Source organism: Podarcis liolepis, assembly GCF_965112155.1.
Source record: "Podarcis liolepis genome assembly, chromosome: 16".
NCBI classification, from domain to species: Eukaryota; Metazoa; Chordata; class Lepidosauria; order Squamata; family Lacertidae; genus Podarcis; species Podarcis liolepis.
This window is the reverse complement of record NC_139567.1, coordinates 42,170,592-42,185,249: the sequence shown is the minus strand read 5'-3', so window position 1 is coordinate 42,185,249 and position 14,658 is coordinate 42,170,592. Positions and strand designations below refer to the sequence as shown.

The 14,658-nt window shown below is 48.9% G+C and overlaps 2 protein-coding genes across 3 annotated transcripts in view; both read left to right on the top strand.

Annotated features, from left to right (window-relative positions):
- The first annotated feature begins 9 nt into the window (after positions 1-9).
- On the top strand, positions 10-13,807 carry SHPK (sedoheptulokinase). 2 transcript variants are annotated; one of them, XM_083480036.1, is made up of 8 exons: positions 10-153; positions 784-996; positions 2,000-2,141; positions 6,215-6,398; positions 6,807-6,959; positions 8,626-8,801; positions 9,739-9,939; positions 10,468-13,807. In XM_083480036.1, the coding sequence occupies exons 2-8, from the start codon at positions 811-813 to the stop codon at positions 10,860-10,862; spliced, it is 1,437 nt and encodes a 478-aa protein (XP_083336162.1). In that variant the 5' UTR covers positions 10-153; positions 784-810; the 3' UTR covers positions 10,863-13,807. The 2 variants fall into 2 exon arrangements, with proteins under 2 accessions (XP_083336162.1, XP_083336163.1); XM_083480037.1 differs by lacking the exon at positions 10-153 and adding an exon at positions 325-597.
- TRPV1 (transient receptor potential cation channel subfamily V member 1) overlaps positions 7,381-14,658 on the top strand; it is a 33,038-nt gene continuing 25,760 nt past the window's right edge. The window contains exon 1 of the mRNA XM_083479835.1: positions 7,381-8,231. The gene's annotated coding sequence lies outside the window, so the exon portion shown is untranslated. The remainder of the gene's footprint in view (positions 8,232-14,658) is intronic.

The following is a 14,658-nucleotide window of genomic DNA, read 5'->3' as shown; positions in this document are numbered from 1 at the left end:
TCTCTCTCCCTCGGCGGCCATCTTGGGTGCGGCAAAGTCCTCGCTCTCCCCCCCGCCCCCCTCTCTCCTTCCTGGCTTGTGAAATCTTTTTGTGGGTTTCTCTTTCCCGCCCTCTCAGGCGAAAGAGTGATTTGAGGACACCTGTGAAGTAAGGTAAGCTTGGGGAAGTGAGGAAGTAAGGCGGGTCTGAAAGGAGGCAGCTGACACGCCCAAGATGGCGGCCGCCACCTTCGGTGCGTCGTACTGTACTTCCCACATCGCGTTCCTGAAGGGGAACGACACACCCAAGATGGCGGTCGCGTCATGAGGTCGCCATCTTGGGTGTGGCGCGCACCCCTCGGACCTTGGTCCAAAGTTCACTTTCTTCAACCCGATTCTGCTCCTGTGATCTGCTTTTTTACTTCGCATTTTAGCCCCATCGTCTTAACTCTGCTCCCATTTTGAGGTTGGAGGGGTTGTTAGCAGCGGCAGCGTTTAGCCTCCTTTGCATTGATTTACCTACCTGTTTTCGTCCCTCCCTCTAAATTGTATTTTAATTAGTTTTGTTCTTATATTCTTTTATTGGCTTCGTTGTAAGCTACCTCTCGCACAGGCAAGGTAGGATACAGGTTTGTTACTGTGCAGTAATTAAATAGAAATAGCATAGCTGATGGCACCAGTCAAGAAAAGTTTACTCAGGAGTAAGCTGCATTGCTCAGTTGGGCTTACTCAATGTCAGGTCACAGATCATAGCTACTTTGCACTCTTGTACAGCATCAAAACCATCCCTTTCCTTCCCTGCAGTGACCCAGGTGGTTTTGTATAAGGAAGATGCCACCCAAAATTCAAGACAAGGGTTTGAATCCTGCCATGGCGGCCTGCGTCCTGGGGATCGACTTGGGCACTTCATCGGTGAAAACCATCCTGCTGCAAGAGATGGAGCAGGGACCCACCGTGGTCGCAAGCTGCGCCAGGGAAACCCGGGCTCAGGTGGAGAGCCCCAGTGCCGGGCCACAGGTGAAAGAGGATGAGATAAATTAATGGAAATCAATTGGATGGTTATTTGTCATGACCAATAAGTGCAGGAGCAGTCTACCTTTGAATACCAGCAGCACATTGTGGGCTTCCCTATAGCATCCTGAAGGGACGCGGGTGGTGCTGTGGGTTAAACCACAGAGCCTAGGGCTTGCCGATCAGAAGGTCGGCGGTTCGAATCCCCGCAACGGGGTGAGCTCCCGTTGCTCGGTCCCTGCTCCTGCCAACCTAGCAGTTCGAAAGCACGTCAAAGTGCAAGTAGATAAATAGGTACCACTCTGGCGGGAAGGTAAACGGCGTTTCCGTGCGCTGCTCTGGTTCACCAGAAGCGGCTTAGTCCTGCTGGCCACATGACCCGGAAGCTGTACGCCGGCTCCCTCGGCCAGTAAAGCGAGATGAGCGCCACAACCCCAGAGTCGGCCACGACTGGACCTAATGGTCAGGGGTCCCTTTACCTTTACTAAAGCATCTTGTAGGCTGTGGTGGAACACAGGCTAGACTAAATCGACCTTTGGTCCGATCTAGCAAGATGGATCGATGGTTTGATCCAGCGTTGCGTTCTCAAGAACATTGGAAGCTGCGTTATACTGAACCAGACCATTGCTCCATCTAGCTCAGTATAATCTACATTGACTGGTATATTGGCTCTCCATGGATTCAGGCAGGGAGTCTTCCCACCTGTGGCTGGAGAGGCCAGGATTGAACCCGCAACCTTCTGCATGCAAAGTGGATGCTCTGCCACTGAGCTATGGCCCCCCTCCCCAAGTCCATTGGGGTTCAGAGGAGGCTGTGGACTTAGGTTTCCACGCTTCTCCCCCTCCTAGAGCTCCTCTACATTCAACAGCTGTTGATCCAACTGATAGAGCCCTTCTTCTAAAATAAATCTGGCATGCCAAGATGGGAGCTGTTTTGCTATCACAGAAAGCAGGTAAAACTGCTTCCAAGCTTCATTCCCCATGGACTTTCTCTCTCTCTGCTCATGTAGGGGAATGAGCAAGATGTCCGAAAAATTGTCGCTGCCTTGAATGACTGCCTCGCTGGTCTCCCCCAGCAACTCTTGGGAAGGGTTTGCCGCATTGGCGTTTCTGGACAAATGCACGGAGTCGTGTTTTGGAAAACAGGTCAAGGTGAGAGAGCTGGTTTGCAGAATCCTCCTTTCCAAATCCAGCACCGCTCCTTCCTCGACACTTGTGTGGTGGCATCCTATTTTAAAATGCAAGCATTAAAAAAAAAAGAACCAAAACTTAACGTTTTGAAGCCTAATATCTCCCTATTCCCAGATGCTAACAAAATGGTGCAGGCAAAAACAAAACAAAACCCCAACCCCAAGCAGATTGAACCTAAGATTGTGTCTGAATGAATAAAAGCAAAGATATTCAGGACTTTCCTTACACTGTTTGTATTTGCATGTGTGAGTGTACATGTTATCTGTTCTTTTCCCCCTCTCAAAGTCAGGGCCAAGATAGCATTAAAAAGCTCTGGAGAAATTCACAGAAGGGAGGTTAAGGACTGTTAGCAATGATAGTGTAAATGTGGCCCGTCAGGCCTCTCGTTCCGGCCCGTGGGACTCTCCCTGGGCCACACGCCCTTTGCAACCAAGCACCTTACTAGTCTTGCTTTGCATCCTCCTTGAGTGCTTTTGCCTGGCTTGAAATGAATCCTTGAACTCTGATAATGTCTCTTGCATGCCTAGACAGAGGTAGGTTTGAAGAAGCAAGCCTGCTACTCCGCCCATTTTTGCCTGTGGTCCCTCCCAGCACTGGTACCTGGCCCCCGGAAAGCATCCCAGAAGGACATGTGGCCCTAAGAATGATACAGTGGTGCCTCGCAAGACGAAAAACTCGCTAGACGAAAGGGTTTTTCGGTTTTGCGTTGCTTCGCTAGACGAATTTCCCTATGGGCTTGCTTCGCAAGACGAAAACGTCTTGCGCTTTTTTTTTAAAAGCCGCTTGAAGAGGCGCAGTTGCGACGGACCGTGCTTCGCAAGACGAAAAACATCGCAAGACGAAAAGACTCGCGGAACGAATTCATTTCGTCTTGCGAGGCACCACTGTAAATATTTCCTAGAGGAACCATTATTATTATTATTATTATTATTATTATTATTATTATTATTAATACCCTGCCCTCTGGGTTGCTCCAGCCACTCTGGGCAGCTTCCAACACACATAAAAAAAATAATAAAACATCAAACATTAATAGTGACAATCAGATCCTGTATAAAAAGTCACAATAACTTTAAAATAAAGAACTTTTGTCAAATAAAGCAATATTCAAGAATCCATTAGAATCCAATAGTAAACAGTACAATTAAGCATCAGCAAATAATAAACAGTTTACACTTATCAATTACAATAAAGAATTACTAATAAATCAATAAAAACAATAATCAATAAAACAGTAGCAATAAAATAACAGCAAATCACAATGCATAAAATACCAGAAAACGTACAAAACCATGTAAAAGGGCCAAACTGAGAAACAACGACACACAAGTTATAAAATTATTTTCAAAAACTACCCCTGAACTTCTCTCTTCCCAGCTGCTTGTGCTGTTCGCAAAGCCACGGTCTGGGACTGGAGGTTGCAAGGCAGGTGGAGAAGCCATTGCCTGCAGAAAGTCTTTCTCCCATCAGAAAGGCATTGCAGATCGGGTCGTGGGGACTGATTTCCTGAAAGAATTAGCTGCTTCTTGTCAGAGATGAATGTGGTCTTTAATAGCCTAGCAGGGTTCCCAAGCGATTTTATTCCTGGAATGCTAAAGCAATCAGAAATGGCTATTAGGTTGACAGACAAAACTTGCTCCATTTTCCAGATTTCCTGTGGGTGGCGGGTGTAAGATAAAATAAAATCTGGAGGTCACTATTTGCGTGTGCTTCTGAGTGGAAACACTTAATTTTTACCTTTCTCCAAAGCCATGAGAGTTTGGTTTTGATCTCTGCCCAGATGTAAATGGACGCAATCTCTCTTTCTCCCTTGTCCTGAGTGGATTAGCCAAAATCACATCTTCTTTGCTGTAAATGATGATTTTTATCTTTTTTGTTTTGTTTTTATCTGATTACCATTAATGTCCTTTCAAAGAGGCCATTTTCTTGTTAGGAAGAGATAAATGGGAAGGGAGGGACAACCCAGCAGGGTTGAAAGCAACTTTTTATATGGAAAACAAAAGAAAGGTCAAGAGAAAGAAATGAGATAGATTTTCTTTTTTTTTTTGCTTTTCTGTGGTTTTAATCTTCATTTATCTAATGTCTGAAGAGCTAAGCATCTCCCGAAAATTCAGGCAATGTAGTTCCGCAAAAGAGGATTGCCCTTAACACCATTATACCAGTGGGTTGGTTTTGTGCGCAGGGAAGGGCCGTAGCTCAGGATTTGAACATCTGCTTTGCATGTATAATAATAATAATAATAATAATAATAATAATAATAATAATAATAGTAATAATAATAATAATAATAATAATAATAATAATAATAATAAATAATTTATTATTTATACCCCGCCCATCTGGCTGAGTTTCCCCAGCCACCCTGGGCGACTCCCAATCAGTGTTAAAAACAGTACAGCGTTACATATTAAAAACTTCCCTGAACAGGGCTGCCTTAGGATGTCTTCTGAATGTCAGGTAATTATTTATCTCTTTGACATCTGATGGGAGGGAGTTCCACAGGGCGGGCGCCACTACCGAGAAGGCCCTCTGCCTGGTTCCCTGTAGCCTCACTTCTCGCAATGAGGGAACCGCCAGAAGTCCCTCGGAGCTGGATCTCAGTGTCCGGGCTGAACGATGGGGGTGGAGACGCTCCTTCAGGTATACAGGACCGAGGCCGTTTAGGGCTTTAAAGGTCAGCACCAACCCTGGTATGATCCCTGGGGTCTCCAGATAGGACTGGGAAATAAGCCTGTCTGAAACCCTGGAGAGCTGCTGCCAGCCAGTAGGACGGGGCGATATATTGATATATTGTCCAAAACCGGTTTGAAGTTCACATCGTGATATCTGTTTCTTATAATGTTTGAGCTGGCAATATATCATGAATCACAATGTGTGTGAGGGCTAGGCGATACCTGGTTTCCAACATACCGTATTTTTCGCTCTATAAGACGCACCAGACCACAAGACGCACCAGTTTTTGGAGGAGGAAAACAAGAAAAAAAATATTCTGAATCTCAGAAGCCAGAACAGCAAGAGGGATCGCTGCGCAGTGAAAGCAGCGATCCCTCTTGCTGTTCTGGCTTCTGGGATAGCTGTGCAGCCTGCATTCGCTCCATAAGAGGCACACACTCTCCCCCTTATTTTTTAGGAGGGAAAAAGTGAGTCTTATAGAGCAAAAAATACGGTAATCGGAAGCGGTGTTCTGCTTGTAGAGAAAAACGAGCATAGCAGTTCTAAAGTTCATGCAGTTCTCACAATGACCAGCTGGGATGGAAACCATTCAGAGAGAGGAGGAACCCAATGGAGCCGGTCTCTCAGCTGAGCCAATGGAGGGGCCCTGCTTCTCTTCTACCTCTGCTGCAGCATGATGGAATATGTATTGTCTGTTGACCGCTGGAGAAGCCCAAAGGAGGTGGTGTATTTGCAGAGCCAACAAAATGGCCCTGCTTTCCACCCATCCCTCTCAAGACGCCAGGAGGTTCTGGCTGGGTGCAAGTCAGCAATGGACTTTGCAAGCCTCAGTGCTTGGAAGTTGCAGAATGGAAGAGTTTATTGGGACAGTGTTGTCTGGGGTAGTAGAATCATTCTGCTAACTTGGGGTCAAATGGAATGCCCCAGGTCCCCCCCCCACTTCATTGAAAATAAAGGTCCTTGTGTCCGTGCAGACAACACGGTGCTTTTGAAGAAGAAGAAGAAGAAGAAGAGTTTGGATTTGATATCCCACCTTTCACTCCCTTTAAGGAGTCTCAAAGCGGCTAACATTCTCCTTTCCCTTCCTCTCCCACAACAAACACTCTGTGAGGTGAGTGGGGCTGAGAGACTTCAGAGAAGTGTGACTGGCCCAAGGTCACCCAGCAGCTGCATGTGGAGGAGCGGAGACGTGAACCCGGTTCACCAGATTACGAGTCCACCGCTCTTAACCACTACACCACACTGGCTCTTTTGGAGGAGACACTGATGGATAAACACGTCTCAGGAAGGTCTGGGTCGCTTTAAATGAGCCACACGAGGCTAACAGGTCCTCCTTCACCAGCTCTCTCTTCCCGTTCCAGGTTGCAAGTGGATCGAAAGCGGGCACGGGTGGACGTTTGAGCCTGAAGAGGTCAGTCACCTGATCACATGGCAAGATGGCCGCTGCAGCAGCCCCTTCCTGTCCTCGCTGCCTCAGCCGCAGTCGCACCTCAGCGTGGCCACGGGCTTCGGCTGCGCCACAATCTACTGGTACTTGAAAAACAGGTACTGCTGCCCCTTCCTGCTTCAGCTTCTGCATCTTACTTTGTCGCCTGCGATTCTGTGATGATTTATTTGCAGCCAGAGGCTGGGGTGGCCTTCCTGGTGGGTTCAGTCATGGGGGAGAAGCAATTGGGTGCAGCGGTGGGACTCAGACCAGGAAAGTTTACGGGCGACCTTGAGTCAGTTGCACATTCGCTCTCTTGGCCTAACCTACTTCGCAGGGCTGTTCTGTGGATTAAAAATGTTTTGTTTTTTTTGGGTGGGCAAAGAAATACTTTGAGTTTCTTGGAGGAAGAGAGAGAGTTCTCTTTCATTGTATACAAGTCGCTTTTTCCACCCAGAGTCAGTCACAAATTAAAAGGTGTATTAACCAGCAGATGCCCACTTTTTGTTTGTATGTTTATTGGACAGCCCAGATTTCCTGAAGCGTTACGATGCTGCCGGCACCATCCAAGACTACGTTGTGGCCATGCTGTGTGGCCAGGAAAGGCCACAGATGTCTGTCCAGAACGCAGCCAGCTGGGGCTACTTCAACACCACAAGCAAAAGCTGGAATGTGGACATGTAAGTTAGCACTGTGGACTCAGATGGAGCCACTATTACGAAGCGGGTGTGTGTGTCATTATTTAATTTTTCGATTCTGCGTGCTGGGATATGAGAGAAGGGGGAATGTGTTTTCTTTGATTCCCCCCTCCTCCCCCCCACCAGCTCAATTTAATTTTGTAAGTGAATCAGGAGCAACTTCTCTAGCAAACCAGAAACGCCTTTCATTTTTAAAAATCCAACCCCTTGACGGACTGAAAACATTACATTCCCGACGATCATTCCCCCTCCACCCAGGAAAGCTGTTTGAAGTGTCCGGGTTTGCTCTTTCCAGGGACAGGCGTCTGAGGCCTCCAGCTGACTCCCCGAAGGGAAGATTCTCACATGCACAACCCTTCCAGGGAAGATAGAATCCGCTTCCTAAATCCGACTCAAGGTTGCGGACAACTTGGGTTTGGCTTGTGTGTGTGTGTGTTTCCGGGGCTAACCTGGTGTGGCAACAGAAGCGTATGGTGGCCGTGACAGGGCAGGGGTTGTCCAAGGGATGCTTGTTGGGTCTAACTGCTTGTGTGTGTTTTAAACTTTCTGAAGGCTTAACCCTTGGAGCGGTGTGTCCACACACAGCACTCTGCTTTTTAAGGGCAGTAGCTCGATTTATCCAGCATGTCTGTGCATGTTTTTAAAGTACCACCCATACATTTTCTTAACAACAGCCCTGCAAGGTCGGTGCCAGGATAATCAACCCCATATTGCTGGGGAACGTGGGCAGGTGTTTCTAGACTTGCGCTGCTGTTGACAAGGAAAGCGGATCTGGAACCCTTTGCGGGGAAGCCGTGACCTTCCAGATTTTGTTGGCCTCCAACTCCCATCTCCCCAGCCCAGGGGCAGCATTGCCAGTGGTGGGCTTGGCCAGAGGCAAAAGCAGACGAAGCAACAAATGTAAATTTTAGCGTTTCTATTCTCCATCAGCGGGGGGCGCTGTGGGTTAAACTACAGAGCCTAGGACTTGCCGATCAGAAGGTCGGCGGTTCGAATCCCCGCAACGGGGTGAGCTCCCCTTGCTCGGTCCCTGCTCCTGCCAGCCTAGCAGTTCGAAAGCATGTCAAACTGCAAGTAGATAAATAGGTACCGCTCCGGCAGGAAGGTAAACGGTGTTTCCATGCACTGCTCTGGTTTGCCAGAAGCGGCTTAGTCATGCTGGCCACATGACCCGGAAGCTGTACGCCGGCTCCCTCGGCCAATAATGCGAGATGAGCGCCGCAACCCCAGAGTCGTCTGCGACTGGACCTAATGGTCAGGGGTCCTTTTACCTTTATTCTCCATCAAAGCAAGCAAAAGGCACTAATAGAGGTCAAGGACATTTCCCAGCTTGGCAAAAACCCTCAGTGAGGATACAAAGCAGGCCTGGTGAAGGGAGAGGTTTGAGGGCCGGAAAGAGAGGCACGGAGGGCCGCATTTGCTTCCTAGGCTTGAGGTTCCTAACTTCCCTGGTTTCTGGCTTCCACCAAGGGCCTCCCCTTCTACCTTCTCCCCCATAATTTGAGCAGTGAGTTGATGCAACTGTAATCTGCACGGCTGTGTTAGCCTGAGATCCCTCCTTCGGCCTCCCCTCCAAGCATGTCCAGTAGCCGGGCCCTTCTCCTTCCAACCCGGACGGCTCCCCATTGACCTCTGCCTCTGGTTTCAGCCTGAAAGAGTCCCACTTCCCCATCCACCTGCTTCCTGAAGTGGTCCAGCCCGGAGAACTGGCCGGGGAGACCGCCTACGTGTGGCACCAGATACCAAAGGGGACGGAAGTCGGGGCCGCCTTGGGGGACTTCCAGTGCTCGGTGTTCTCTTGCATGTCTGACAGCACAAGTGCAGGTAGGGGCACAAAGCAGCACCTCCCCCCACCCCCCGCCTTCTGGAAATACAGTGGTACCTCAGGTTACAGACGCTTCAGGTAACAGACTCTGCTAACCCAGAAATAGTACCTCAGGTTAAGAACTTTGCTTCAGGATGAGAACAGAAATTGTGCTCCGGCAGCACGGCAGCAGCGGGAGGCCCCATTAGCTAAAGTCGTACCTCAGGTTAAGAACCGTTTCAGGTTAAGAACGGACCTCCGGAACGAATTAAGTTCTTAACCCGAGGTACCACTGTAATTTATTTGGAGCAGCTGTACCTGCTCTTTAGCAGAAAAGGCTCTCAGAGCAGCTTACGTACAGTCAAAACAAGACAGTCCCTGCTCTCAAACTTACAATCTTAAAAAAAATGAGATGCAAGCAAAAAGGGAGACGCAAGGAGGAGGAAAATAAAAAGACAGGTACCCATTTCTATACAGTAGAAGAAGAAGAAGTTGGATTTGATATCCCGCTTTATCACTACCTGGAGGAGTCTCAAAGCGGCTAACATTCTCCTTTCCCTTCCTCCCCCACAACAAGCACTCTGTGAGGTGAGGGAGGCTGAGAGACTTCAGAGAAGTGTGACTGGCCCAAGGTCACCCAGCAGCTGCAGGTGGAGGAGCAGGGAAGCGAACCCGGTTCCCCAGATTACGAGTCCACCGCTCTTAACCACTACACCACACTGGCAACAGTAGCAGTAGTTGCTATAATGATCAGCTGGCCCAGTTCAGGGGCAGGAGGTGCCTGATGGAGGTTCCCCTCCCTCCAGGGGGTTTCTGGGGCCATGCAGCAAGACCCCTGTTGAAGCTCCCTTGGGGGTCCAGCCTCACCCATTGAAGGCCAGTGTTGCATGCCTCTTTAAGCAGAATTTGAACCCACCGGGTGTTTTCCAACTCTTGCTTTCCTCTCCATCCTCCTAGTCCTCAACATCAGTACTTCTGCGCAACTCACCGTCCTGATGCCTTCGGGCTTCCAGCCGGCGGATTCGCCAAACCCTCGTTCCCCGGTGGCCTACTACCCGTACTTTGACAACACCTACCTGGTGGTGGCTGCTTCCCTCAACGGCGGCAACGTGGTGGCGACATTCGTGAACATGCTCGTGCGGTGGATGGCTGAGCTGGGTAAAGGAAGGGATAAGACGGGGACCTCCTTTCTCCTTCTTCCATTCAGTTATTTGGGGTTTTTTTTTTTAAATTTTAATATAAATTTTATTAGTATTTTCCACACAACAACCCGAAAGATATCGAAAAATAACAATACACAACACACAAAAATCAACATTCAAAAACTAAAGAAAGCAACAACAACAACAAAACAAAAACAACAAAACCGAATCCATATCTTACAAGTTAATATTATAGACACTAAAACGACAACAAGACATTGACTTCCACCAATCCTACAGCACCTCCTTTATCTCTCATTGTGTCTTCCTGTTTTCTTTATCATCTCTCTCCTAACATCTAGATATAAATCCCTCTTTCATATCCTTTCGCTTCACAAGGTTATTCCAGACTCAGCCAGATTTCTGTCCTCAAACCTTGACTTTTGAGGTATTCATTTAGGCACTCCCATTCTTTTGGGGTGGGAGGGCCTTTCAGTCATTTGATCAGTCTTCCTCTCCCAACCCTTTTAATCTCCTTCTACAGGACTCCAAGTCCCAGAATCGGATCTCTACCCGCGTATAATCAGCGCTGCTTTGGCCCAAACGGACACCGACCTCAACATCTGCCCCACCATCTTTGGCGAGAGGCACATGCCGGAAAGGTTGGCCTCAGTGATGGACATCGCGGCCTCCGACCTCTCCCTGGGCCACGTGACCCGGGCGCTGTGCCACGGCGTGGTCCAGAACCTGCACTCCATGCTGCCTTCGCAGCACCTGAAGGAAGCCGGGGTCACGCGGATCCTGGCCAGCGGAAGCGCCCTGGGCAAGAACGAGGTGATGCGTCAGGAAGTGGAGAAGGCCTACCCATTTCCCGTGGTCTATGGGAGAAATGTGGATTCAGCCGTGGGCGCCGCCTTGGCCATGCTGCGCAGGAAGTGACCTTGGGGCTGCAAGAAAGCACTTCCTCTGGAAAGAGGGTTCGTGAATGCATAGAGGGCCAAAAGCTGCGGGGCAGAGGCAGAAAGGGAAGGCGAGAGAGTAGGCACCCCCTACCCCGGAATAAAAATGCAGTGGATTCAGAGCGATCCCATCTGTCGACCCAAAAATCAGGTCCTTCCTGGAGCTATCTGCTCCCTGCACATCCCTGGCAGTAGAGGGGTTAATGCAGGCCTCAGACACCACTGAAAGTTTTTTGGGGAAGACTTTTGTTGCCCATTCTGTACCCCCTCCCCTCCAAGTTATATACAGGCCGTTCTGTGTTTCCATTGCGAAAAGGAACCAGATATTTATCCCTCTGTTTTTGCAGTCGTCTGCTATTCTGTTATAGGGACAGGGAAGTGATGCCTTCAGATCTCGCCAGACTCTTTGTTGGCGCCTGTGATGGCAGCCATGGGCCTTTGAGAGTTTCCTTCCTTTTGCAGATCTTCGGGGTGGATCAAAACCCAGTGCAGCAGTACATTTCAGAATTAAATCTGGGAGGTTGAGAACACACACACACACATGGGGTTTGTTATTCCTCTTGCCTTTGGTAGCTTTTGTGGAGGGGTTTCCCATACTGAAGAGGAAACCCCCCTTGCATACAAGAAGCATTTCTGCTTCGTAGTGGCTGCATATGTCTCAGTGCAACAGGAATAAGAAAACTGTGCTGATTTTTGTGCTGTTGTCGTCCTTGCCTCTCTCTCCAGGCCACCTGCACTCGCTCATGTCTCTCCAAATGGGGAGAGAAAATGGGGCTTGGAGCCACAATATGGGGGGAGGGAAGCAGTCAGATGGAAACAACAGCCCAGAGGGAAGCTGTGTCTCTAAAAATTCAGGGATGGGGCATCTATAGCCCTCCAGTTTGGATGGCATTTGGATACGTGCAAATTTTGAAGCATAGCTGTGTTTCGGTTCTCAACCATTCCAGAAAGTGCAACTTTGATTAGTTTGCAGTAAACACACACCAAATCAAATTCCTCCATCCCAGGGAGAAAACCCGTGGTTTTCTCAACGCACCAGTGATGCAATCTACTAATCTAACCCTAAACATTTAAAAGCACCCTTTTCAGTGGCGGATTGTCAAAACCAGCACCATGTGTATGTAAATGTCAGGATTGAAGTGAGAAAGGTTTTTGCTAAAAGGTCTGGCTCTGAGACCCTGAACGGTTTTCAAGGGGGTCCATGAATCTTGTCAACGTACGGAAACAGTTCTAGGTGTAAGAGGCTGGCTGAAATGTCCTAAATGATCAGGTGCCAGTTTTTTTATTTTTGATATATTTATCAAATGCAGCGTCCACAGGGTTGCACTTCTTTTATCTCAAATCAGAGAAGCACTAAACACATCGCAAAATGCAACAGGAACACTTTTAAGAGTTTAAAGTGGGGGTTGGCACCTTTTGGCCCAGTGGCCAAATGCAGCCCTCCAGGCCTTTGACAGGCCCTTGGGACTCCCTCCCTAGACCCCACCCCTTCTTTCCCAAGCAACACACCCCACCAGCTCTGCTATTAACTCTTAAACTTCCTCCCCCCAAACTAGAAATATGTCCTTGCCCTCTGATAATGCCCTCTACTTGCCTGGACGGAGCATAGAGGGAGGTGGAGGTGGTTGTATAAACTAGCCAGCTGTACGACGGTGACAGTGGCATTCACTGCTCTGCCCACCAGTGGCACGTGGACCCCAGAAGGGCTGCTCAGATGGGAGCGTGGTCCTCAGACACAAAAAGATTCCCCATCCCAGAACAGAGTAATGCTGTGCCGGATAGATCAGTGGCTTGATTCCTGGCAAGGTAGCTTCCTGTGTGGATAATGGGCCTTGAAAACACATCAGCAGTACTGAAACTCCCCTTTAAAGCACAGGTCGCTAACCTCCCCCCTTTCCCCTCCACCAATTTGAGCCTTCCATCAAGAGAGCTTTGCGACAAATGGTACATTTCCATTGCTTTTTTATTGCTGCCATTATCATTTCTGCTCTCTTGTCGTTTCCCCCGGTCGCTTTTCCTTTTTAAATTACTTATTCCGCAGAGGGCTCTTTGGAAGCGTGGCCTGCCTTGGAGGAAACAGCCGAGACACCAGTCTGGCTGCAGCCGTGGGGCTGGGCCCTCAAAGATGCATGCAGATGGGAAGATGAGATCAGAGTCTAAACGGCCCCATTTTTCTCCTCCTTCGAAGGGAAGAGCTCTGGCTCGGTGGCAGAGCATGTGCTCTGCGTGAGGAGGGTCCCAGATTCCACCCTTAATGTCTCCAGGTGGGGCTGGGAAAGAGGACCCCAGCCTAAAATTCGGGAAAGCTCCTGCCAGTCCCTGTAGGCTGTATACTGTGTTAGGTGATCTGGTTCAATAGAAGGCAGCTGTTCCTGTTCAATCATTCTTTAGTTCAGAACCATGAGGACTAGAATTTTGGCTTTATTTTTTAATGGAAGAGCTGTAGCTTAGTGATAGCGGTCCCAGGTTCAGAAGGCGTCTCGGGTTCCCTGGCATCAACTAGTAGAGGCTGGGAATGTCCCCTGCCTGAAACCTCGGAGAGCCACACTGCCAGTCAGTGTGGGCAATACTGGGACCAATGGTATGACGCAGTATGATGCATCTCCCTCTAGTTCCTGCATTCCTCTTTCCTAGCTAAGGATCAGATTTTAACGATCGCTCAGTCCTGTATACTACAGGCGGGGACACTTTTCAGACCAGCGGCCACCTTTCTTTCTGCACAGCCTTCTGGAGGCCAGAGGCGAAGCAAAGAATGGATACAGTAGGCTGCAAAGGAGTGTGGTTGTGCAGAAACCTGTGATGATTTGAGCCCCAGTTGATGGCTGCGATTTAAATGTATTTTTTCCATTGTCTCAGGAAATGTGAAATGTCTGCCACTAAACTGTAAGTGTTCTGGGGAGTGGGGAATAAAATCACGAGCAAAGATTTATTTGTTTGTTTGCAAAAAGCCTCTGGAGGACTCCTGGGAATAGCAATCGCTTCGGCTTTCCCGGGCCGATTTCTCCATTATTGTATCACTCAAGTCCGGGTTTGCGCTACACATCACCGCCGCCTGCTTATTAAAACCGCCACTGTATGGTCCAATCTACAAGCGCAGAGAGAAACAGGCTTCTGATATCCCCCACCCCTCCAGCCAACGCCTAAAAAGAGGCGATTTGGCTTCAGACGCTCTTGCAGGACGTGAAAAGTTTGCTGAGACAAGCATCCGGTTGCAGAAGAAGGACCCTTTCGAGAGCTGTAAGTTCTGCGATTTACTTTCCTAGGAACGCTGGAAGTTGCCTTATACAGAGTCAGAACATGGGGTGCATACAGCTCAGTCCTGTCTGCACTGACTGGCAGCGTCTCTTCAGGGTTTCAGGCAAGGAGCACTATCCCTGGGTTGGAGTTTGAAGCACGGACCTTCTGCATGCAAAGCAGGCTCTCTGAGCTACAGCTCTTCCCCCTAAAATTAATCAAGGATCTAGCCCTCACGGTTGTGAATTATGGGCTGATTTAAATAGGGACTCCAGAAGCTCTTTTATAGAGAGGCCATTGGTCCATCTAGCTTCAGTGGCAGAAGGTCTCAGCCTTAACCTGGAGATGCCGGGGATCAAACTTGGGACCTTCTGCATGCAAAGCAGGTGTTCTGCCACTGAGCTACAGCTCTTCCCCTAAAAATAAATCGGGATTCTAGTCCTCATGGTTCTGAACACAGGTGTTCTGCCACTGAGCTACCCCTAAAAATAAATCGGGATTCTAGTCCTCATGGTTCTGAACACAGGTGTTCTGCCACTGAG

Coding starts and splice junctions, on each gene's coding strand:
- SHPK (XM_083480036.1), top strand. CDS start 811: ATGCCACCCAAAATTCAAGACAAGGGTTTGAATCCTGCCATGGCGGCC. Junction 997..1,999: donor GCCCCAGTGCCGGGCCACAG/GTGAAAGAGGAT, acceptor CTGCTCATGTAG/GGGAATGAGCAAGATGTCCG. Junction 9,940..10,467: donor GCGGTGGATGGCTGAGCTGG/GTAAAGGAAGGG, acceptor CTCCTTCTACAG/GACTCCAAGTCCCAGAATCG.